The sequence below is a fragment of the Cricetulus griseus genome, chromosome 9, assembly GCF_003668045.3.
Source record: "Cricetulus griseus strain 17A/GY chromosome 9, alternate assembly CriGri-PICRH-1.0, whole genome shotgun sequence".
Classification (NCBI taxonomy): Eukaryota; Metazoa; Chordata; class Mammalia; order Rodentia; family Cricetidae; genus Cricetulus; species Cricetulus griseus.
In genome coordinates, this window is record NC_048602.1 from 22871607 (window position 1) to 22898437 (window position 26831).

At 40.1% G+C, this 26831-nt stretch overlaps 1 protein-coding gene and 1 pseudogene across 1 annotated transcript; both read left to right on the forward strand.

Annotated features, from left to right (window-relative positions):
• The first annotated feature begins 14915 nt into the window (after window positions 1-14915).
• On the forward strand, window positions 14916-22629 carry LOC100767604 (killer cell immunoglobulin-like receptor 3DL1). Its single transcript, XM_035449172.1, has 7 exons — window positions 14916-14919; window positions 15334-15618; window positions 16762-17061; window positions 18956-19255; window positions 21443-21559; window positions 22337-22383; window positions 22486-22629. Exons 1-7 carry the CDS (start codon window positions 14916-14918, stop codon window positions 22627-22629), a joined length of 1197 nt encoding a protein of 398 aa, XP_035305063.1.
• Window positions 22630-24926: 2297 nt separating this feature from the next.
• LOC100766447 lies at window positions 24927-25654 on the forward strand (annotated as a pseudogene).
• The last annotated feature ends 1177 nt before the right edge of the window (window positions 25655-26831 follow it).

The window sequence follows — 26831 nt, forward strand, 5'->3', positions numbered from 1 at the left end:
ACATGTAGAATGCAATCGTTTTCTAGGGTTTTGATATCCATAGTGTGGGAAAGATATGGGCCATGAAATTGGAAACTGGCCATGAGTGGCGGAAAGAGCTTAATAGAGAGGGATGGGGAAAGATGTAGAAGACATAAGGCTGGCAAAGGAAGTGAAATTGGAGGGGCCGGACCGGCAGAAGGTGGTACAAGAAAGTACGGAGGGATGAACAAAATGAACAGCATGAAGGTGCCTTACTGAAGTCCGTCACATTGTTCGCTAATAAAGTAACAACTCTTAACTAGAAACGTTGATTTAAAAAATTGAAAAGTAAAGGGAAGCAGGAGACTAATAAACGTAATTTCATCTGTGGATGTCGGGGAACAAAAAGGAAGTAATAAAGTAAATATACTCAATATTACATATATATATGTAAATGTGCATATATGTTAACAACAATTAAAGAAAAAGAGACCTTAAGTCACGTAATTATATTTCAATTTCAAAAGATTTAAAAAGTATGTTAAGGCAAATATAAACATGAATTATGTAAACATATGAACACTTTACAGTGGAGACAAGTGGTGTATAAAATTGATATATGTTCATGAAAGACGTATTCTAAAATAGGAAGATGGAATGAACGAACGCAAAAATGCAAAACCATGGGGATAAAATGTCTGGGTACAGGAGTGGGACCTGAGACTCAGTAACATAATGGACAAGGAAAATGGGAGAGAGAGAGAGAGAAAGAGAGAGAGAGAGAGAGAGAGAGAGAGAGAGAGAGAGAGGATGGAAATGGCAGGAGGAGAGAGAGATCACAGGCAAGTAACCAGGGAGAGAGAGAACAGTGAGGGGAGAATGCTAAGAAACCCTTCTAACTGCCTCTGTCACTTTTCCAGGTTTTTATGGGAAACCTCCTCTGTCAGCCCTGATGGGCCCTGTGGTGACTTCAGGAGAGAACGAAACCTTGTCCTGCATCTTGGACCAGCCGTTTGACATGTTCCGTCTGTCCAGGGAAGAGGTGCCTCGGGGCCATGCGCTGCCTTCAGTGAAGAGCCACAAGAAACTTTATTCTCCCAGTGCACCATCATAATGAAAAACCAAACAGACGACTCACAGGAAAATGGATGCAACGAGAGATCATCAGGTTTATCAAAATCACCCAGATTCAGAAAGCAAATAGTGCATGTATCAATATGTGGAAGCGAGATTATAATTATGATTCTATAGTCTTACATTTTTTAATTAATTTTTAGCTTAACTATAATCGTAGAGATTTATGGCATATTTGTACAAATGTGTCATACTGTGTGTGTGTGTGTGTGTGTGTGTGTGTGTGTGTGTGTGTGTAAGAGAGAGCGAGAGAGACAGAGAGCTAATACCATAACTTTTATGATGATCCATGAAACTTACAGAAGCAGGTTCCACATAGAAAGGAAGGGAGGACAAAGAGAGTAGAGAATCAAGAATGATGGGTAACAAATCCAAGTAACAGGAAAACCAGGAAAAACAACTAGAAGTAGAAAGGAAACAAGCAGCAGGACGGGGCTGTGACCTAATGTCTCCCAGAACAAATTCAGTCACTTCTCATAAGCTTCACCCCAAGTGATCAAAAACACTTTATAGAGACAAACAGCTGTCTGCCAACCTCTGGGTTAACTGCTTCCCAGCCTCGGGGAACATCACAAAATAAAGCCAGGGAAAAGAACCTAAAAGCTAGATGATGGTAAGTAGTTCAGTGAGAGGCTGGTCTCTGAACATGACATGGCTGTTACACTAATGAATACAGAGCATCTGTGATTACCTAGTAGATCAACAAACACAAACATTCAGCTGTATCCATGGGGTGCTGATGAGAAAAGTCCTTCAGGTTTATCTCAAGAAAGGAGTAGCTGACAAACTGGTGACACTTGTTTCTAAATATACTGGGCAGTTGCAAATGGTAGTGTTATCTTGGAATTTTTATAGTGTGAATTTTAATTTAAATGCCAAATTGTGGCTGACCGACCCAGGAACTAGAGCCCTCATCCAGTGGCTGATGGAAGCAGAGACAGACATCCACAGATATACACTGAGCTGAAATCTGGAATTTAGTTGAAGAGAGGGAGGAATGAAGAGCGAAGGGATCTGTGCCAGGTTGGAGAAACCCACAGGAACAGTTGGCCTGAACAAGGGGGAGCACATCGACCCCAGATGCTGTCTGGGAGGCCAGTACAAGACTGATCCAGACCCCTGAACATGGATGTCAATAAGGAGGCCTCTGCACTCCAGGGAGCCTCTGGTGGTGGATTAGTATTTTTCCCTGGTGCAAGAAGGGACTTTGAGAGCCCATCCCATGTGAAGGGATACACTCTGGCCCTGGACACATGGGGAAGGGCCCAGGACCAGCACAGGAAGATTTGGTGGACTTTGCAGAGCCCCCTTTGAGGGCCCTACCCTGCCTGGGGAGTGGGGGTGGATGGGGTGGGGGGGGCGGGTGGGGGAGGAGGGATGGGGTGATGGGAGGGAGAGGGAGAAGGGACTTACATATGAAACAAGCTTGTTCCCTAACTAGAACTAATAAATAAATTTTAAAAAAAAATCTGTATCAACAGTGGTCCGTGGGATAGTTCCTCTAAACACTGGACAGAATGTTTTTACAAATTAATCAGAAATCTCACAATGACCATGTGATGAATACCTAATTGTTTGAGAGTAAAGAAATTGGGGGTATCATTATATTCAGTTATTTTTTATTTCTGGAAAACCGACTTGTTCTCATTATTTGTTGCTGTCTAGCTAAGTTTCTTGTTCATATTTGCAAATACAGAAGCAGAAAGAAAAGAGACTCCTAATGCAAATAGGGAATGTGGAGACACCTGCTGAGGCCTGACAAGATGAATCCAATGGGAAATTTACTCCCACTCCACCTTCCTCGTCCTCCCTTCTTCTCTCTTTTTTTTCCTTTGCATTTATTATTCCTGAGAGGGTACAAGAAAAATATTACTGTACTTCATCTTCCAAAAGAATTGGCAGAGATTTTCTTTGTACTTTATAACTCCATATACACTAATTTTTATGGGAATAAAGTTGCAAAGCTGTTGTACTCAGTATTTTGTTGCTTTTACTTTGTATCTTAGCAAACATTTGTCTCATATAATTGATTAGAAACTGTGATTAATCTGTTCTCTCACGTACAGTCAAAAAACCTTGAACCAGAGATCAGTAATTCATAAATCCCTAATTTATATTTAAAGAAAGGTGTTCTAACCTTCCATGAGGACTTAGCGCTTCCCACTGGTTGCCAGCTGTGGGATTCCTTGCAATTGCTAAATGTGGCAGAGAAATAAAACTCGAGAGGCAATAAAGAAATACAGACCATCACGACTTAGTTCATCCGGCTGATACAAACTTCTGGAGTCTGACAACAAGCAGTTTATTTTAAGTATATTGAAGCACAGTACACTTTAAGAAGAAAAATTATCCTGATATAATAAAATCCATAATTCAAAAGGAAATATAATGGCATCAAAACCCAACACAAAGTACATATCATTTCTTCTAAGAAAACAGGCTACCACCATTGGTTTAAGTGCCTATGGAAGGATCTTGTATGTTCTTAGTCAGACAAATAGTTTAGTAATTTGGGCTAGTAGTGAACTCTGGTTCTGGTTCTTGGAGCCTGATGGAGAGACTGGCTACACAGATAATGTAAATGCAAGCAAGACTATTAAGTATCTGTGGTCGTTATTGTAGGAGCTGTATATGGCCTGGCCTTTCAGATAACACAGGGATCATATAGACTATTAGCTAACTATGGTCCCCCTTGTAGGTTGATATGAACTGACCCTTCAAGTAGCAAAGATTACAAGACTATTAGTCTCATTGAATTCTCAGACTTCTAGGAGGAAAAACAGATTACACATCTGTATGACTCAAAAGAAAAAACATGATGGATAACATTCATGGTTTCCTAGTTGTTAGTGGCCACAAGAACCGTTATTCTCCCAAGACACCATCATACTGAAATGTTCTATTTAAGAACCTCCACAGGAAAATTGATGCCACTAGAGGTCATGTTTATCATAAACATCCAGATTCAGAAAGTAAAAACTGCATTTTTCCTATATGTGGAAGCAAGATTAAAAATTATGATCCTATATTTTTAACTATTTATTAATTTTAGCTTACCTGAAATAGAGCTTTCTGGCATATTTAAGCCTATGTGTCACACTGTGTGTATGTGTGTTTGTGTGCTTGTGTGTGTGTCAAAGAGAAAGAACTAATGTCTATCTTTTATGATGATCCATGAAACTTACAGAGACAGGTGTGATACAGAGATAAAGGGAGCATATGGGGCGTAGAGAGTAAAGAACGCTGAGTAACAAATCCAAGTAATAGGACACCAGAAGAAACAACTAGAAGTATACAGATAACCAGGAGTTGTGACCTAACTCTCCCAAGACAAATTCAGTTGTTTCTCAGACACTTCAGCCAAGTGATCTGAAATACTATGTGGGGGAAAAGCCAACTTGGAACCTCTATATTAATTCCTTTCAAGCCTCAGAGAACATCACAAAAGAGGACCAGTGAAAAGACCATAAGAGCTAGCTGATGGTAAAGAGTTCGGTGAGATGCTGGTCTCTGAACATGACATGGCTGTTACGCTGATGAATACAGAGCATCTGTGATTATCTAGTAAATCAACAAACACAAACATTCAACTGTTTCCATGGGGTGCTGATGAGAAAAGTCCTTCAGGTTTATCTCAAGAAAGGTGACACTGATTCAGTGGTGACACTTGTTTCTAAATATACTGGGTAGTTGTAAATGGTAATGTTATCTTGGTTTTTACATGTCAAATTGCCAGAAACTAGAATCACTTCAAGACAGAGTCAGACAGTTTCTCTAAATCACAGAGAGTTGGCCTATGGGCATTTCAGGGGAAAATTCCTGTTTGGTATAATGATGTCAAGAGGGTTTCCCAATATTTAGAGAGTGGCATGATTCCCTAAAAGGATGCTCGTAAATATTTAAGAGTGAAGAGAACAAGCTGACCTTAGACATGCATTCTTTGATATCTGATTTTTAATTGTGGATCCAAACTGAACAACTGTCTCTCAGTGGCTGTCCCTGTATTTCATCCACAGTGCTGAAACTATAAAACAAAGCATTTATCCACTAAAAAAATAAAGATTAAAAAGTTTAGACAAGTGTGGTAGTGCTCACATGTATTACTAGCACAGGGCAGGATGGAGGAGAAGCAACTCGTTTAAGACCCTTCTGTTCTTCATGTGTGAATTCTGGCATACCCTGAGCAGTGTAATAAAGGCTGGCAGGAAACAAATAAGATAGTGAAAGTGAAAAAACATACAAGAATTTTAGCACCACTAAACATTTTTAGGAAAGCCCTCCTTTTACATTTGAAATTTAAACAGAGGGTTGCTTTTGGTTTCATCTAAGTGTCCACATAAGACCAACTAAGTATTTCAAAAAAAAAAGAGCTGTTTATTTTGCGTTTGAAGAAACAAATATAGAAGTATGTGGCAGGAACTGAGACTTCACACATTCTATAGCTCCCAATGTCTCACAAGTACCTGTTGCTTTCAATGCACACACAGGAAGCTGACCCGGCTGCGGCTAAATCAGCATCTGGCGCCAAGGATATTACCTTCCTGTGTCTCAGTGAATCCTCAATGAAAGTGGGTTATCAAGGAAGAAATGGCTCCCACAGAAACTAAACTGTCCCTTATCAGGAAGATAGGTTATTTTAGTGGCCGCAAGGATAATCTAATCTCCCTGTTCTGCTAATGTGCCTGTAACGGTGTCTGGAGTGGTGGGGACTGGCTGCCCCTATTCAACCCATAAGATACTGTCTGGGTTTCATGGTGAATGAAAATTCTGTAAAGGCAACACGGGCATTGTGTGGCCAACAGTCAGTTCCATTTTAAATGTTCCCAATTCTTTTCCATGTCTTGCAGCTACTTCGGCTCTGACAGAATCTGCTAGAAATACATCATAAGAATATTAGAGTAAAGGGCCCATCCTTGGCATACAAGCTGACTTTGTAAAGTCCATTCCCTTTATGGGATGCCTTTCTCAGCCTTGATACAGGGGAGGCGTGTCTCGGTCTTGTCTAAACTTAGTATGCCAGATTGTGTTGACTCCCCAAGAAAGGCCTTACCCACTCTGAGGAGTGGATGGGGGGGGCGTTAACAAGTCAGATGGAGTCAGGAGAAGGGGAAAGAGGAGGACCTGGGATTGGTATGTAAAATGAAAAGTAAATTTTCAAAATAAAAGAGCGAGTAAGGCAATTTTGCCATCATGTAGCTATTTCTCCCTTTTTGTATTTTTTTTTTTGAGACAGGGTTTCTCTGTGTAGCTTTGGAGCCTATCCTGGCACTTGCTGTGGTCCCAAACTCACAGAGACCCACCTGCCTCTGCCTCCCAAGTGCTGGGATTAAAGGTGTGTGCCACCAACAACCATCCGTGTTGATATTACTCGAGGCTTCAAAAGATTAATTAAGTATGCACTTTATTTGAAAATAAGAATATTGGCATTTCTTATCTAGGTTCATTTTTGAGAATCATAGTGAAATAAAGATCAAATGCTGTAGACTCAGGAAAGATCCTTGTAAAGTAAAAATTTCTGAAAGTATGCACAAACAACTTGTCCAACTGTCCCTATTAAACATTATCATATTTCCGTCAACCACCCAAAATGAAGTGAAGCAACACACCATAATTAATATATACCTGGGATTCTTGGCAAGGAATGGTAAGTGTAAAGGCCTGGAGAGATCACTCAGAGCTTAACAGTGAGTTCTGTCCTTGCAGAGGACTCAAATTCAATTCTCAGTGCCCCCCTGAGGAGGCTCACAACTGCCTGAGACCCGAGTTCCAGGGCATCTGATCAATGCCCTCTTCTGTCCTTCCATGAACCAGAAATAACATGCACATGCTCACACATAATTGAACACAATTAAAGTGAAACATCCTTGCTTTGTATGTTTTATTAATTAAAAGAAGTAGTATTGCATAATTATAAAGTACATAGTTAAGAAATCAAATAAGTATAGCCTGACACTGAATTAATAGCAGCATAGCAGTTTTGACTGACACATTAGGGTGGATCTTATAACATGATTAATACTCACTGGACATGTTCATGGAATACCAGAGGAAGCACGGAGTCTCAGATTTAAGAGGCAACAAAACAAATCCCAAGTTTTATTACAATAATCAAATTTGATCATGTTGAATAAAGGAAATGGATCCAGGACACAACATAGTTGTAGACTTGGGTAATGCTGTTGCTGAAGACCTGGGGTGAACAATTTCCAAGAAACAATGGTCCTCCGAGGCCATGGTAAAAAGGGGGAGTTCTCTTAAGCCTGGTATTGGAAAACACACCTTTAATGCAAGCACTTGACAAGCAGATGTTAGTGGTCTTTGAATTCAAAGCCAACCTGGTCTACAAAGTGCATTCCAGTATAGGCAGAACTACAGAGAAACCCTCTCTCAAAAAATTAACAATCTTGGGGGTGAGGGCGGATGTTGTCTGTCGGTAAGCTTTCCGTGCTGTGGTCAGGCAGACACTTTGAGACTCTCACAACATCCTACAAGTTTTGTTCTTGTTCTGTATCTTGCCAGTCAAAGCAACACCATGCTCTCTCTGCTCCTGAACCTAATGTGCACTGGTGAGTCCTGCTGGGAATGAAGGGTGTGGAATAACAGGGTGGGAAACTGTTGTGAGAGGCTGGATCTGTCCACAGCAGATACACTACTTTCCTGATGGATATTAGTGGGTGAGTTCATCGTAACTACACATGCTCTGATTCTACAGTACAGAGGCCCAACAGAGACCTGGGTGTCAGTTGGCCTGGTGATTGGAAGGAGATAAATCATCCATTTTTTTTTCTTTCCAGGCTTCTTCCTATTCCTGGGGTCTTTGGCACAAGCAGGTGAGTCCATCCTTAAAATCTTGAGTTACTACCCATCCCAGTACATAAGTTTCATTGTAATGGGAGATAAGGCATCACTGAATTTCAGCTGTTGGCTTCTGTGAGTGACATCTCAGTGAGTTTTCTGAATTGCAAAGTTAGGACCCTGAAAACCAGCCTAACACAACTGTATCAGATTGTCCAAGACACTGCACTTGGCTGGGACAGGTATCAACTTTGATTTGATAAACATTTGTTTTTAGGTTGTTCAACACAGATTTCTCCGTGGAGACATGAATATCCTCTGTGTCTCCCATGCTGTGATTAAGTATGGGCCACAACACATGGTGGATTTTCCATTTTTTATTATTTTTTATTATTTCAAATTAGAAACAAGCCTACTTCATGTGTCAATCCCTTCTCCCTCTCCCTCTCCTAGTGCCCCCACCCCCCAACCCCATCCACCCTCTGCTCCCCAACGAGGGTGAGGCCCTCCATGGGGCATCCCCAAATTCTGTCATATCATCCTGGGCAGGGTCTAGGCCCTCCCCCTGGTGTCTATGCTGAGAGAGCATCCCTCCACCTGGAATGGGCTCACAAAGTCCATTCTTAATTTTTTAATTAAAATGTATCTTCCCTTTTGATACACACTCACCTGAACACCTCCACACATACTGAAATTTCAGTGTTACAATTTATGACTTTTTTCATCTCTGTGTCACTTGACAAATCTTTTAGGAGATTGTATTTGTTTTCACACACCTGTGCTACAGATACTATTTGTGTACTGTGAGTACACTGTAACAACTTATTATGGGTTACTTTTAGCCAGATAATTCTACTTTTTCCATGTGAATATGTTTTCATATAACTCATTAGCAGCCTATTCTTTCAACTTCAGAAACTCCACAGCATTTTCCGTGCTTAATATTATAATGGACATTGTCTGCTACCATCTTTCTGAGAAAATCTTCGTATGATTCATTTCTGAAAAGCAGAGTTGTTGACATTTACAAACAGGATTTTACTTTTTCCACTTATCTGATCATCCTGGTGCCTTGTGTCCTGTACGCCTTTGCTCAGAAGTCTGCCGTTAGCTCTACAAGAAATTTCTCATGTGATCTTTGCTTCTTTTCTCTTTCTTATACCAGTGTCTCTTGTGATAACTACATGTTTTGTGATCTTGATTATTTAGTTTAAATTTCTAATTTGACCATCTTTGACCCGAAGATTGTCATTGTCTCCATGTTTCAAAGTGTTGGGTAGTTTTATCTCTAAATCAGGCATTTTCTGCTTAATTTTGCTATCTCTGCTTGTATGTCTCTTGGTAAATATTTTGCAATTTCCTTGAGATTCTCATACAGTACATTTAATAATATTCATCCCTCTCATTGAACTCATTCTAGATGCCACCCCCATCATCCCAAGTGATTCCAATATTCCTTTACACTTTCTTGAAATTTTATTACTTATAATTAACTATTTTGATGGTATCAAAATATCTTATCATTCTTTTCTTTGTGTTTTCATTCAGTTTTTTTATTTACCTGTAAGATTGTATAATGACCTAAGCTCACCCATTCTCTTATTTTATCAAGTATACTGTTGAAATACCTTAACTTTTAAAATTTTTACATTTATTTCTTAAGTGTGTACCGTGTGTGTGTGTGTGTGTGTGTGTGTGTGTGTGTGTGTGTGTGTGTGTGTGTGTAAATAGTATGACACAAGTGTGGAGGTTATACAACAACCTGCTGGAGTCAGTTTTCTGCTCTATATATGTGGATCCAGGCAATGGATTCCAGAGTGCCAGGCTTGTCAGCAAGAGAATTGACCTGCATTGACAAGCGAGACCATATATTTTTCCAATTCCGTAGGTCTATTGCTTGTCTATGGGAGGTGGTTTCCAAAATTTTATGTTGTTTGGTGATTCATTTAAAAAAATTCATAGCATTTCTACCCAGAGTTTCTTTTTTGTTGTTGTTGTTTTAATGTTTTAAGTATATGCTTACATCAGAGCTATTTTTCTTTCTTTTCTTAAAAATAATTTTATACAAATTAGAAACAATCTTATTTTATACAACAATCCACATTCCCTTTCCCCCTGTCTACCTAAGACCCCCAAACCCATCCCACCCACCATCCACTGCCCAGGGTGGGTGAGGCCTCCCATAAGGGATCGTCAATGTCTGACAAATCATGTGGGGCAGGACTTAGGTCCTCCATGAAACATCATGCTGTTGCGATAAATCTTTTTGCCAAATGTCGCCTGAGCCCCACCGCCACGTGTGAGCTTTATGCCAGCCGCCCGCCTGAGTTAGGCCCAAATGAATACACAGAAACTTGTATTAGGTGCAAAGCTGCTTGGCCAATGACTAGGATTCTCATCTGTTAGCTCAGTCTCAATTATCATAAATCTATATATTTTATAAGACTTACCTTATCGGACGCTTTATTGGTGTCCCTCCGTGTTGGTGAATCACATTGTGCTGCTGGAGCAGGAGCGGAGGGGAAAAGACAGACGCTTTCTGTTTCTCCTTCTTTAAATATGAGTCTCCTTGCTATGTCACTTCCTGCCTGGATCACCACTTCTCTACTACATTTCCCAGAATCCTCTTTGACTCCTAGTCCCATCTAACTTGCTGCCTCAAACAGCAAACAGTATTTTATTTAACAATCAATAAGATAAACATACACAGAAGTGCTTCCGCCATCATCATGCACTAGGGATAAATACAAGTTTCACTTCCAGAGGCCGCATAGACTGCCCAGGCCTCCCAAATGACAACCACGTTCAGGGAGCCTGTTTCTGTCCTATGCTGGAACACCCGAAGTCACACTGGGGACTGTGGATGCCCATGTCAGCTCAGGTCAGCTGTTTCTGTGGGTTTCCCCAGTAGGGACTTGACCCTTTTGCACGTCACTCCTCCCTCTGTGAACCTGGATTCCAGGACTTTGTCTCATTGCTTGGCTGTGAATCTCTGCTTCTGCTTCCATCAGCTACTGGATGAAGGCTCTTGGATGACATTTGAGGAAGTCATCAAACTCAATATAGGGGAAGGGCATTAAAGTTAGACTCAGCACTGTTGTTTCCATTCCTAGTTGGCATCATCTTTGTGGAACCCAGGATATTTACATTTTGTCAGATTCATCTTTAAACCTAAAATGGCTCCCTGTCATAAAGTATCTCTTTTCTTGCTCACCTTCTCTATCCTTCCCCCGACATGATCATCCTGATCCCTCATGTTCTCTTTCCATGTTCTTCCCTCTTCTCTCTTCTACGTCCCTCCCCGCTCCTTGAGTGCTCCCTATATACTCATGAAATCTTGTCCTTTTCCCCTTCTCCAGGGCACCATGTATGTCTGTCTCTCTTAGGGTCCTCCTTGTTCCCCAGCTTCTCTGGGGTTTTGGATTGTAAGCTGGTTACAAATTTCTCTATGTCTAATATCCACTTACGAGTGATTACATACTACATTTGACTTTCTGTGTCTTGATTGCCTCACAAAATATAGTTTCTTCAAATTCCATCCATTTGCCTGAAAATTTCAGGATTTCGTTGTTTTTTTCCACTGAATAGTATTCCAATGTGTAAATTTACCACATTTTCTTGATCCAGTCTTTGGTTGAGGGTCAACTAGGTTGCTTCCAGGTTCTGGCTATTAAAAATAATGCTGCTATGAAGACAGTTGTACAGATGTCCTTGTGTATGAATGTGCATCCTTTGGGTATATGCCTAAGAGTGGAATTGCTGGATCCTTAGGTAGATTGATTCCCATTTTCCTGAGAAACTGCCATACTGATTTCCAAAGTGGCCACAAAAGTTTGCACCCCACCAGCAATGGAAGAGCGTTCTGCTTTCTCCACATCATCTCCAGCACAAACTGTCACTGATGATTTTGATTTTAGCCATTCTGACAGGTGTAAGATGGTATCTCAGAGTTGTTTTGATTTGCATTTCCCTGATGGCTAAGAATGTTGAGCACATTCTTATGTGTCTTTCAGCCATTTTAGATTCCTCTACTGAGAATTCTCCAGTTTTTTATCCCACTTTGTAATTGGATTGTTTGGTGTTTTACTGACTAGCTTCTTGAGTTCTTTGTATATTGTGGAGATCAGCCCTCTGTCAGATATGGGGTTGGTGAAGATCTTTTCCCATTCTGTGGGCTGCCCGTTTTGTCTTGCTGAGTGTTTCCTTAGCCTTACAGAAGCTTATCAGTTTCAGGTGGTCTCATTCATTAAATGTCTGTAAGGGGAAATGATGACCACTCACACTTGGGCATGGTCAGAGTGACGTAGCAAGGCTTTAAATATCAGGGACCCATGCATTCGGCTCTCTTTCTCCCTCTCCTGCCTGGCTATACAGGCTCCAGCACATGAGTACTTCCTAATTAACCATCTGTTTTCAAACTAGTTCTAGAAAGTATAGAGAAATGATTGCATTTCGATCCACATTAATTGTCAATCTCAGTGTCAGTGCTACAGGTGTTATGTTCAATAAGTTTTCTCCTATACCAATCTGTTTGAGGGTACCTACCACTTTCTCTTCTAAGAGGTTCAGTGTGGCTACATTTATATTGAGGTTTTAGACCCATTTGCAGGATTTTTTTTTTTGGTTTTTCGAGACAGGGTTTCTCTGTTTAGCTTTGGCGCCTATCCTGGCACTCGCTCTGGAGACTAGGCTGGCCTCAAACTCACAGAGATCCGAGTACCTCTGCCTCCCGAGTGCTGGGATTAAAGGCATGTGCCAACAACACCCGGCTTGCACTTAAGTTTTATGCATGATGATAGATATGGATCTTTCTGCAATCTTCTACATGTCAGCATCCAGTTATGCCAACACCATTAGTTGATGGTGCTTTCTCTTTTCCATTGTATAATTTTACCTTCTATGTCAAAAATCAGGTGTTCATAGGTGTGTAGTTTAATATCAGGGTTTTCAATTCAATTCCATTGGTCTACCTATCTATTCTGTGCCAATACCCAGCTGTTTTCAGAACTATGGCTCTAGAATGGAGCTTAAAGTCAGGGATGGTGATGCCTCCAGATGTTCTTTTATTGTACAGGGCTTTTTGGCTATCCTGGGTCTTTTGTTTATCCATATATTGTTGATCATTGTTCTTTCAAGGTCAGTGAAAATTGTACCAGTATTTTGATGGGAATTGCATTGGATCTGTAGATTGCTTTAGGCAAAATTACCATTTTTATTGTGTTGATCCTACCTATCAAAGAGCATGGGAAATCTTTCCATTTTCTGGTCTCTAATTTCTGATTTTGTTAATTTGGATATTCTCTCTGCCTTTTAGTAGTTTGGATAAAAGTTTGTCTATCATGTTGATTTTCTCAAAGATCCAACTCAAGTTTTCGTTGATTCACTGTTTTGTTTTCTTTGTTTCTATACTATTGATTTCAGCCCTCAATTTATTATTTGCTAGCATCTCCTCCTCCTGTGTGAGTATGCTTCTTTTTCTTCTGGAGTTTTCAGGTGTGCTGTTAAGTTGTTAATATGAGATCAATCCAATTCATTTATGTAGGCACTTAGTGCTATGAACATTTCTCTTGGCAATGTTCTCATTGTGTCCCATAAGTTAGGGTATGATGTACATTAATTTTCATTGAACTCTAGAAAGTCTTTAATTTGGTTATAATTTATATGTTGACCCAGTTTTCATTCAATAGAAATTTCTTCAGTTTTCAAGAGTTTGTAGACTTTCTATTGTTTCCGTTCTGGAATTCCTGCTCCAATATGTGATGGTCTGATATAATATACAGATTATTTCAATTTTCTTCTACCTATTGAGACTTGCTTTGTTGCTGGTTATGTAGTCAATCCTGGAAAAAGAGCCATTAGGTGCTGAAAAGGATACATATTCTCTTCTGTTTGGGTAAAATGTTTGTACATATCTGTTAGGAACATTTGGCTCACCATCTATGGCAGCCCCAGTATTTCTCTGTTTAGTTTTTGTCAGGATGACCTGTCGATTGTTAAAAGGGGTTTTCAAGTTTCCCACTATTAATGTGTGGGAGTCCATGTGGAGTTTAACTTTAGTGATGTTTCTCTTAAAACTGTGGTTGCCCTTGTGATTGGATCAAATATATTAAAAACTGAAATGTTATCTGGGTGTATTTTCCATTGATTGGTATTAAATGTATATGCATCAAAGGAGATTAATTTTCATTAGAAGTTGGCTGGTTTCTATTGCAGTGAAGAGATAACATGATCACAGCAACTCTTATAAAGGAAAACATTCAATTGCTAAATTTAGCTGAACTTGCTAACACTTCAGAGGTTCCATCCATTATCATTATGGTGGGACTTGGCAGCATGAGGACGGATGTGGTGCTGGAGAGGTATTTGTAAGTACCACATCTTGCAGACAACAGGACGTTGTCTGAGACACTGGAAGGTACCTGGAGCATATGTGAGACCTCAAAGCCTGCCTCCACAGTGACACACATCCTCTAACAAAAACACACCTACTACAACAAGTCTACTCCTGCTAACAGTGCCATTCTCTTTGGGGTTATTTTCTATCTCATCACCACAGAAGTGTATTATGTAAAACATTAGAATGGATACACCAAATTTACTTTGTTATTCAGTACTCAAAATTCTCCCACTAGCATTTCTTAGCATGAAAGATATATGTGCGTGTGGTAATTTGATCATACCTATAGTCTTTGTCTTAGTAGGGTTTCTTTGGCTGTGAAGTAATAGCATGACCATGACAATTCTTATAAAGGAAAACATTTCATTGGGCCTGACTTACAGTACAGAGTTTAAGTCTGTTATCATCACAGTAGGAAGTCTGGCAATGTGCGGGAAGAAATGGTGCTGCAGAAGGAACTGACAGTTCCGCATCTTGATCCACTGGCAGCAAAACGAGACTGTGCTTCACACTGGACATAGCTTGAGCATAGGAGACCTCAAAGCCTGATTCTACAGTGACATAATTTCTAGCGTTACACATGCACGAAGAAGCCCATATCTCCTGTTAGTGCCATTCCTTATATACCATGCGTGAGTCTATGATGAACATACCCATTCAAACAACCACAGGCTTTCAAAAAATTATTTCAAAATGACCCTATTGTGTTTGAGTCCTTCCCTGGGAGATACAACACATAGCAAATGTGCTCAACTCATAAAGGAAACCCAAAATAGACCAAACAGTGACTGCACCAAAGCAAAACTTGGTTAATACATGGGTTTACTGAGGTTACTAGTAGCAGTGTTATTGAGGGATTACTTACAGAAGCAAGGGATGTTTCACCTGGCTCTGTGGTGCAATGGATAGTGCTTTGGACTTCTAGAGAGAAATGTTTTGATTCAGAGGAAATGGTTACACAAAGGATTCCAAAAGTAAAAATAGAAGGATCACATCTTAGGGTGAAAGGAGCATCATTATTTTTTATTCTCTGCATCTCTCTGCAGGAAGTCATAACAAGCCTTCACTCTCTGCCTGGCCAAGCCATGTTGTACAACTGGGACTGCATGTGGAACTTCAATGTGACTCTCATAGAGCGTTGAACATGTTCAAGGTGCACAAAGAGTGTGGAGATCCTAACTCTCTGGTCAATGAAAGAATATTCCAGAGGAGCCTTGTCTTGGGTCCCGTGACATCAGCATATGCAGGGATCTACAGATGCTATGGTTTTAATGATCAATCCCTTAATGAAATTTCAGAATACAGTGACCCTCTGGAGATCATAATTTCAGGTCAGAGATGATGTTTGAAGTGACTTCATTCCCCCAAATCTCCCAGCCCTGTTATTATCTTAAGTAGTGTTATTGAGAGGCTTGTATTAATAAAGGAATATTCAAAACAGAGAAATAGATAATGTTCTGGGCATAATATAATACACTAGGACGTGCACTTTCTAGTCACTAAGTCTTCCTGAGTGTTAAATGAGTCAAGGGGAAAAATGGGCTTGAAGATAGAATACAGATCTTAACAAGCTGACATCAGGGTAGAAGAATATCCTGAATTGTCCTGGAACCTAAGAACTACAAGGGCTGATATTGCAAAATAAGGACAAATTGAATAGTGGGCAGAGCAAAGCATTATGAAAGAAACACCCTGTTGATAACTCTGACAGTGTAGGAAGACTCTAAGTGTCAATGAATGCCTGAGTCCTCTAGTAGCTGGAAGACAGAAATAAATGGATATTTCCCTGGTACTTTCAATAGTGACCATTCCCTGAAGATATGGAATTTAGGCTGTTTGAGCTTTTCAGGGTTCTGATCTTCAGAACACTTGTGTTCTCTTTAAAAATTGTATTCTTAGTAATTTGCTGTGGTAGTGATTGGAAACTAATACCAAAACCCAAGTCAAGGGCAAATTAAGAACCAGGGATGGGATGCACTGAGAACAGTAAAGTCAGCCTGCCTGGGAGGAAACAACGCTCATGATTCTGGATCAGGAGTGTGTTACAAGAAGTTTGAATCATAGAGAGGGCCAAAAGAGTTTCCAAGTGAAATACCCTCAATACCCCTCAATACCAATTCCATTACTCTGCCAAGGATTATAATTTATTGAAAGTAGCATTAAAAGGGCAAATAAAGTAGCCTAGTGTGAAACTGGCCTTGTTTCCTGGACTCCCCACACCTATAGAGTCTATGGAAAAAGGTTTCAAAAGACATGTTCTCAGCACAAGCCAGTGGCAAAATATTGTGCTAATTCTAGAACCAAATATGTGCTAAATCAACACAGAAAGATTTCAGAGTCTGTGTACAAAGTTGAAATAGACACAAAAAAAATGCACTGGGGCACTAACAGGAATAACAGGCTACTTGAGGGAGAATCATAGGTTTTCAAGAACACAGAGTGGGATCCGGTTCATACATTTTTTTTATTCTCAGGAATCTACAGGAAGCCTTTCCTCTTGGCTCTACAAACACCCCTGCTGAATTCGGGAGAGAAGGTGACACTGGAGTGTCGATCAGAGATTTTGTTTGACACCTTCATTTTGAGTTCAAAAAGAGAGGAAATAATTAAGCTTAAGCATTCTGCAGAATCCCATCTTGGGGGTTCCCATGCCAACTTCTCAATAGGTCCTGTGACACCTGATCATGCTGGGACTTACACATGTTATGGTTCCTACAACCATAACCCATATGAGTGGTCCCATTCCAGTGACCCCGTTGACATAAAAATCACAGGTAAGAGGATGCTATCTGCTCTTCATTCATTTTGTGATACAAAGCACTTATTCTGTAAACTGAAAGTCCTAGGAGATCATGAGGAAGATTAGTGTGGGAAACTTAAACAAAGGCATCCTTTGTGAGTATTTTACTGACATAAACAATGAAAACATAGAAACAAGAACAGACCATAGGTCATACTGCAAAATACAGATACAGGGAGTTGCAAAGGATTCATGGGTAGAGAGAAGCAGAAAATGACAATTCAGTGAACTTGATATGAATCAGGCAGAATGAAGTCTTTCTCCTAACACCCAAACCCTCATTTTAGAATTAGTTTTTGGCTTCCACATCCATCTTAATTCTACTAATAGAGCCAGACACATCATGTGTCTGACCTGAGTCCATGTGCTCAGTTGGACTGGTTATTGATGAGCCCTTAAGCCTTCACACAGGTGGCAGCCAGGAAGGGCTAAAAATTAGTAAACATGACATGTGAGGAAGGAGAAAAGCTGTGAAAAGACAGAAGGCTGAATGGAAAATTTGAAAGTAGAGATGGAGAAATAATGACAGATGTTAAATATTTCAAGACAAAGCTTGTCAGATATGCGATATGCCTGACTCTCTTGGTATACTTCTTAAAGAGGTAGCAGCCAAAACCAAATTCTGTAGTAAGCACTTGGGAGGCAGATGATGAACCACACTTGAGCAGTACACACGGGAAGAGGAACAAGAGAGGAAAGGTAACCATGGGTACTGCTCAAGAGAAACAATCACATTCACAGAATAATCTGTGCTTTGAAAACCGAGATTAATTGACACAAATATGTAAAACAGAGACAAGACAGACAACCCAAAGATGGAATGATAGCAGATTCTAGATTTTTAAAATATGTAGGAAGGCAAAGTTATGGGTCACGAAATTGGAACGTGACCATGAGAGGAAGAAAAAAATAATACAGAGGGATGGGAAGAAATGAAATTAATATGACATGGGAGAGGAAAGAAGGAAGGGAAAGGACCAGAAAAACCCATACATGACAGAGAAGCGGGAAGAAAATGAACAAAAGGAGGTATATGAGAATGTCATGCTGAAGTCTGTTATTTTGTATGCTAATTAAAACAGAACCATGAGTAATGCTAATGGAACCCATTGACTTGCAAAACATTTGGAAAAAGTTGAAAGTAAAAAGAAGCCCCATTAGGAAGATGAATGGGATCAGTGGACGTAGAGGGGGAATAGAGAAAAATAGCACTAATATGATCAATATTATACATACATAAGTATGTATACAACAGCAATTTTAAAAAACAGTTAAAAACTGGCCAGACGGTGGTGGCACACAACTTTAATCCCAGCACTCGGGAGGCAGAGGCAGGTGGATCTTTGTGAGTTCAAGACCAGCCTGGCCTACAAGAGCGAGTTCCAGGACAGCCTCCAAAGCCACAGAGAAACCCTGTCTCAAAAAACCAAAAAATAAAAAATAAAAACTATAAAATGATATAAATATATTTTTATTTCAGAAACTAAGAAATATTTTCAAAATAAGTATAAAAATACATTATATATGCACACGAATATCTCATAATAAAGTCAATTGCTAGATAAAATGAATGTATGTTAAAAAATACTGTAAAAGGCAGATGGACTGAACAAATGCAAATACAGGCAGAAAATGTCAAAAAAAAGCAATAAAAGTAAAGTATTTGAGTGCAGAATGAGGTCACAGACTAAACATGATAACATAGAATGGGAGAAAGAAACAGACAAGGGGAGAAATGGGAAAATAAAGAGAGGGGGAATGAAAAGGGCAGAGAGATTTCACAAAAAAAAAACAGAAGCAGGAAGAGAGAATACTAAAGATTGAATGAACACTGATAATAAACTGACTCTCTGTCTCTTTTCTTTCAGGATTATACAAGAAACCTTCTCTGTCAGGTTTGACACAACAGGGCCCTGTTGTGATGTCAGGAAAGAACATGACCTTGGCGTGCATCTCTGACCATCAGTTTGACATGTTCCATCTGTCCATGGAAGGGGTACCTCAGGGTCATGGGCTGCCTGCCATGCAGATTCACAATGGGACATTCCAAGCCAACTTCCTTGTCAATCCTGAGATCCAGGAAGTGACCTATAGGTGCTATGGCTCTTTCAGGAACTCCTCCCATGTGTGGTCATACCCCAGTGATCCACTGTACATTCCTGTCACAGGTAAGAAAGACTCATATATGTCTCATGTCTAGTGACAAACAAAATCTTAAATGCTTATCTGAGGGCCATCACACTGATGATAGGGAGTGGTGCACCAGGTGCTAGTATAGGCAGGATATTAGGAAGCCACAAAGAGGATGTTTGGCAGGGTTCATGAGTAAGATGTCCAGGAAGGGTTGCCTAGGTCACTGAGCCTATGGGTGGAGGACTGGGTCAAGTTGTTTCTTTTCTTGAGCTGAGGTTCTAAGGAGCTGCTATGTAAAGGTTAACTATTGGCTGGACAAGCATGGTCTAGGGTCTCATACCAAGCCCTGAGATCTTTGGCTCCCAACAACACTGATGACAGAGTATCATGAAGAGCTACAGAGAAGGCCTGTTGTGTGTTCTGTTGTCTCTTCCCAAGTGTGTGTGTGTGTGTGTGTGTGTGTGTGTGTGTGTGTGTGTGTGTGTGTAGCAATAATTATCAGAGAAAAGGAAGACTGTCAATGTAAAAGTGGTGTGGGGTAGCTTGGAGGAAGGGTAAATGGAAGGTACTAGAGACAAGAAGGGAAAATATATTTCAATTAAAACTCCTTTGCAAAATACATGGAATTTGAGACCTGGTATGAGATTACAAAATGATAGACAAGGAGACTCCCAAACACTTCTTATGTAACTTCATACCCATATTGGATACTGATGTACCCAGGAAGATATAAAAACAGCTCAGGACAAACTCATTAAGAATGAGGTTCAAATTAGTTTGGACTGAGCAGAGATGTAGCAGCCCTCCTGACCTCTCCCTCACATAGATCTCCTACAATAGTCATATTGAAGACTAACGACTTAAAATCCAAGGAAAGAGTGAACACCTAGAAGCAAACCACATAATGGCATCCTATAGCTCTAAAGGCTAAGCGCTAAGAGGTGGAGTGGGTGCTGGTCGCTGCCCAGACCCAAAGAACTTTCCATAAGGGGAAGGTAGACACCTTCTTGATGAACTTTCTCCTTTTCCTGTCCCCCTCTCTAGTAAATGCAACAAGAAATTGCACTCATGCACAGAACCAGATTCCAAAACTAGTGAGTAATTGATACATCTTCTCTACGATGGAAACTTAGAAACCAAACTCTTCTGTTCATTTTTTGTCTCAGCTCCATCTTGGCTCAGTAGTCTTAATATCTTAAAATCTCCCCTCTCTGCAACATTAGATGCTGCTTCACAGAAAGTGAAAGGACTATTCATCTCCAATTCCTGTACCTGAGACCTCCTGCAAGTGAAAAGGAAATTAAATTTTATTACCTTCCCAGGATCAAAGAAGTGCTCATTCTAGCTTTGTTTCTCTTGGGGAGCAGATGCTGGGGACTGAAAGGGGAAGCAAGTGAGCAGAAAAGAAGATTTTATTTTTAAAAAAATACTACTTCTGACAGAATAAAATTGACTTCACGTTTTCCCTACAAGAGAACTAGATGATTAGTTCAAGGGTGTTATAGAAGTTGCCAAACAGATTAATTTGTATCAGTCTCAGATTGAGATACCGTTCACATAATTTGCACCTCGTGTGCCTTCTGCTGAAGCATAGTCAACTATGTAACAACATTCCTAAAACCAACATTCCTCCAATTAGTTTTCAATTGCATATAGCACCTTGGCTAAGTATAGGACTTCACGTTCACCTCTACTTTCCATGCTTGTATTTTGTCCTGCTTGAGCTTACACTGGTCATGGGCATATGCTCACAAATTATGGTGAATTTCATATACACAAATACCCTACCGTGTCCAGAGACACTTTTCCTGTAGATATCCACAGCCTCTTTTTGAAATTTCTTCTTCCAACTCTTTCATGATGATCCCTGAGCATATGGAGAAGATGTGATGTAAAGGTCTAATGTATGGACAAGAATTAAATAATCTCTTATTCTGAGCACCTTAGCCAGTTGTTGCTATCTGTATTAATTACCATCTATCATAAGTATAAGCTCATCTCCTAAGAGGTGAGAAATGCACTAATATATGGTTATAATGATAAGTCATTAGGAGTCAGTTTAATGCCATCCATTTAGCAAAATAATAGTAGTATATTCTCCATGAAGATTCCTGTCCTGAAAAAAAAGCTATATGAATCATGAACTAATAAATGAAAATTAGGCCATCTACCAAAATAGGGACCCAAGATGGACCTTGTATTGGATTTCCATCTTCCTCCAGGTAACCACAAGAACCTGCATATTTTGGCTGGTCTGTCAGTGACCATGATCCTTGTGTTCCTCATCATCCTGTATTCTTATTGCTCCGCAAAAAAGAATAAATCTCAGGAACAAGCCAGTGAGTATCATCTGTGTACTGTGAGAATCCAAGACCAGAGAAATTCGGGTGTGTGCTCTTCATTTACAAAACTATGCTTGGGCCAAGACAGAGAAACTGAGGAAGGGCTCTCTAGAGAGCAACAGAGCCTTTGTTCTTCCCCCTCAACTCACAGACAACTGAGAAATTCCTGACTGAGCATTCAGCATCTTCACATCAGTAACGCGCATGAATATCTAGGAGATGATTTTTTTTAATTTTGTTTTATTTGAGTTACAAACAAGATTGAATTACATGACAATCCCAGTTCCCTTCTCCCTCCCCTCCTCCCCTACCACCCCCCCAACTAAAACCCTACCTATCACATGTCCTTTCTTCTAATCCACACCTGACTCAACCTTTCTGCTCCCTCATGACCTCTGCATCCTTCCTCTTCTTCCCTTCTCATTCTCGTAGCTCCCTCCCCCCTCTTCCCATGCTCTCCATTTGCTCAGAGGATTGTGACCCTTTCCCCTTCTCCAGGGGACAAAGTTTGTCTCTTTGAGGGTCCTTCTAGGAGATGTTTTTACAGAAGAGATGAAGGAAAGAGGGATAGAGGAAGAGAGAGATAATGCTCAAGAGAATTATCCCAGTAAACATGGGTGGGATGGAACTTTGATAGAGAAGCAGAACATCTGACTCGGCTTTGTGAAAATCTAGTAATCTTGGGTTTTAATATACCTCTCACTAGGTATTTGAAATGAGAACGCAGAAGTCTTTATTGTCTGTTTAATTATTTCTGTTCTCTAAAAACTGTAGCCAACATGGACCAAGAGTCTGAAGTGAGAACAACACTGAACAGAGAAGTAAGCCTTCCTAAGTCTGCCCTCTGCTATACAGCCTTATACTCCCTAATAATCTAAAAGAATATGTGTATACAACATCATTTAACATTTACCTCTTTCTAGGACCCTGAAAGGCAAGAAATGCAGGAAGTGGCATACACCGAATTTGATCAGATTACCTTCAAACAAAAATTGACCACCCAAGTTTCACAGTTTCCCAAGGAATTTCCCACATACCCCAGTGCGTACCTGGAAATCAGGAGATGATACACCGTGATGAAAGATTTTCCATGAGTTCTCGGTGATCTGAGGAAGTCTTCTCAGGAGACCACAGCCCTTTCTCCAGAAGAGCTTGATAGGTGCAGTGAAACAACAGGTGGACGATGAAGACAGAGGACTCTAACTTTGTGAACATGTTTCATTATTCCAGCATGAGTGTGAAAGTGCCTTTCTTATACATGCAAATCATATGGTCCTCGCTGCCCACTGGACAGAAATCAAACTATTTCTGTTAGTCCATGGGTCTCAATTTCATTTCACTCTGCCCAACCTTTACCAAATAACTAGACCTAGTTGAGGCTGTGACCATGTTGAGTATTTCACAGTTCCATATCAACATGACGCTCACTATTTTTCATGATATATGATGAATATATTATAATATTATATAAACTAATGGGTCTCATGATGTTTTCTTATATGTATAATATAAGTATTTGGATAATATTCTTACCAAATTACCCTTCGTTGACTTTCTTCCACTACTGCTGCTATCCTTCAAGATGCTTGTTCTTTTTTTTTTTTTTTTTTTTTTTTTGGTTTTTCGACACAGGGTTTCTCTGTGTGGCCTTGGAGCCTATCCTGGCACTCGCTCTGGAGACCAGGCTAGCCTCGAACTCACAGAGATCCGCCTGCCTCTGCCTCCCGAGTGCTGGGATTAAAGGCGTGCGCCACCAACACCCGGCCAAGATGCCTATTCTTAACAGTGGTCCTCAACATATGCTGTTCTGTGTACTCCCGATGTTCTTTGTTAAAGACTTCTCTCATCAGGAGCATGTACATATGTCTTTAATATTTCAATGTAGACATCCCCTCAATTAAAACATTTTTTAAGATGTTGAAGTAAGACACCCAGGCCTTCTCACATCTTTCCATTGCTGTGCTATTGAAACTTAGTTCCTCTGAATTGAAACATTGCCTTTTGGAAGAAGACTCATTAAGACCCAGAAAAAAAAAAAAAAAAAAAAAACCTCAGGAAGTCTTAGGAAGACCATAAAATATACAAGAGTCGCAGATTCAAAAGCATGTTCCCTAAGTTTATATGAACAATAACAATTGCTGAGGAGGGGAGAGCCTCCTATTACCCAAGAGTGCCTGGAAGATATGTAGGCATCTCCAGGGATGAAGCTTTCATGAGTCCTCACCCTTGAAAATGTGGTTTTTTGTGGTGCAGCCTTGAGTCATCCATGTCTCCATAGTTATCCCCCCATCCATGGTCCTGAAGTAATTATAATGAACTCACCAGGTCAGTAAAAGTAGATGATAATAGATCACTTACTACATCTGTCATTAACAACCTTTCTGGGATCAACAGATGTTTGCTCAGATCTTCTGAGAAAAAGTCACATTACCTATGTCCAGACTAACAATCTTAGATACCGTTTCCAATGCTGTGATAAAACCCCATGACCAAAAGATAATTGAAGATCATGGGTTCTTAGGATTATATGCCTTATATGTCTGAGGTCACAGTCCAACAAGGGAAGTCAAGGAGGGAAACTAGAGGCAGGAACGGAAGCAAATACAAGACATAAGAGTAGATAGAAAAATGTTATAAATATTGATTGATGACAAACATTATATGGCAGATAGATAAAATATGGCAGTGATGTATATAATAGACAACCCAAATTTGTGTGACATACTGAAAGCTGGTCTAAGAGGCAAGATCATAGCACTAAGTACCTAAGTATATTTTCAAGGTAATATACAAGGAACTTAGCAGCACACAGGAAAGCTCTAGAAAAAAATAAAAACAAGCAACCACACACCTAAAAGGACCAGTGGCACGAAATAATCAAACTCAGGGCTGAAATTAATACAATAAAAAATAAATAAATATGAAGAATCCATGAAACAAAGAGTTGGTTCTTTGAGAAAATTAGCAAGATTGACACTTACACAAATTAACTAAGATGCAGAGAAAGAACATCTAAATTAGCAAAATTGGAATGTATACAGGGGTATGACAACAGACGTTGAGTCAACCCAGAGAATCACAAGGACATACTTTAAAAACCTGTACTTCACAAATTGGAAAATTTAAAAGAAGTGGATTTCCAATTAAAATTGGGTTGCAGATCTAAACAGAGGATTCTCAAGAGAGAATCTCAGTTGGCTGAGGAACACTTAAATGTTCGACATCCTTAGGAATCAGGGAAATGAAAATGAAAGCTACATTGAGATTCAAACTTATTCTTGTAAGAATAGCTAAGATCGAGTTCTGGCGGTGTTGCAGTCACAATTGCCCGGCTGGGGGCCCGAGCCGGACAGTCACCGTCAGGATGTCGGGCAAAGACAGGACTGAAATCTTCCCGTCGCGAATGGTACAGACCATCATGAAAGCTGGGTTGAAAGGAGCACAGACTGGTTAAAACCTCCTCAAGAAAAAAATCTGATGCCTTAACTCTTCGCTTTCGACAGATCCTGAAGAAGATAATAGAGGCTAAAATGCTGGTGGGTAAAATGATGAGAGAAGCCGCCTTCTCATTGGCTGAGGCCAAGTTCACAGCAGGCGACTTCAGCACCACAGTTATCCAAAATGTAAATAAAGCACGAGTGAAGATCCGAGCAAAGATAGATAATGTAGCAGGTGTTACCCTACCAGTGTTTGAACATTACCATGAAGGACATCTATGAATTGACTGGTTTAGCCAGAGGTGAGAAACAGCTGGCCAGACTGAAGAGAAATTATGCCAAAGCAGTGGAACTATCATCACTGCAGACTTCCTTTGTTACTCTGGATGAAGCCATTAAGACAACGAACAGGCGTGTAAATGCCATTGGACATGGTATCATTCCCCGGATTGAACGCACCCTTGCCTATATTGTCACAGAGCTGGATGAGAGAGAGAGAGAAGAATTCTGTAGGTTAAAGAAAATACGGGAGAAGGAAAAGATTATCAAGGAAAAATTCGAGAAGGAGTTGGAGTACCGGGGAGCAGCTGGAGAAGTGATGGAGCCTGCCAGCCTGCTGGCTGAGGAGAAGGGCCGGGACCTGCTGTTCGAGTAGCGGCCCCTTTGCTCCCTCAGACCCAGCACCAGCTCCGTGTTAACCCAGTGTGTAGGTTCGGTATGTGTGGCTGTTTATTTTGGCATACGAATTCCCTGGCTGTAAGATTTATCAGACTGTTTCTCCTGCATTGTGTTTCAGCAACCGCTCATCACAGTTGAATGAGATGTGTAAAACTTGCCCAGTAACTTACATCATTTCCTCTGTGAAAGGGTCTTGGGATTCTATCGACAGTAGCTTCACTGGCACTTACAAGCATTCGTGGTTTCAGCCAACCCAGCTTTCAACAACAGCCTTTGTTCCTACCCACCTGCAAACCGTGGGGCTATGCAGCCACTGTTGTGTCATTGTGGTCGCAGCTCTACATTTGTTTTTCTTTGCACGCCAAGTCTGTCTGTAATGGAAGAAGTTCTGCCCATTTAAATGTGACTTGTGAACAGAGTAAAACGATTTTAAAAACAGAAAAAAAAAAGAATAGCTAAGATCAGTAACATAAGTGACAGCTCAAGGCTGGCAAGAATGTGGAGCAAGGAGAACACTCTTCCATTGTTTATGGGCATGAAAATGTGTACAGCCAGGAAATTAATATGGTGGTTCCTCAGAAAATTTAGAGTCAATCTATCTCAAGACACAGATATAGCAATAGAAATATAGATATACAGATATATATATATATATATATATATATATATATATATATATATATATATATCCCACTTTTGGGCATATACTCAAAGGACATTCCATCCTACCAAAAGGATAATTGCTTGACTATGTTCATAGTGGCTTTATTCAAAAGAGCCAAAAATGATAAACTACCTACATGTCCCTAAACTGAAGAATGGATTAAGAGAATGTTGTATATTTATTCAATAGAGAATTATTAAGTAGTAAAACATGGCATCATGAAATTGGCAGTTAAAGAGACAGAACTAGAAAAAATATCATCCTGAGAGAGGGTATACAGACACAGACAGACAAACAAGGTGTGTACTCCCAAGTGGATATTAGCTGTTAAGTAAATGATAATCATGCTACAATCCAGACAGCCAGAGAGGCTAAGAAACAAGGAGGGTTTTAGAGGGAATGCATGGATCTCCCTAGAAAGGGCAAATAGAATAGAGTATACTGGAGGGTGGGGGAAGGTGAGAATTTGAACAGAAGGGAAAGGGTGGGA

Coding starts and splice junctions, on each gene's coding strand:
- LOC100767604 (XM_035449172.1), top strand. Junction 19,256..21,442: donor ACTGTACATTCCTGTCACAG/GTAAGAAAGACT, acceptor ATCTTCCTCCAG/GTAACCACAAGAACCTGCAT. Junction 21,560..22,336: donor TAAATCTCAGGAACAAGCCA/GTGAGTATCATC, acceptor TAAAAACTGTAG/CCAACATGGACCAAGAGTCT.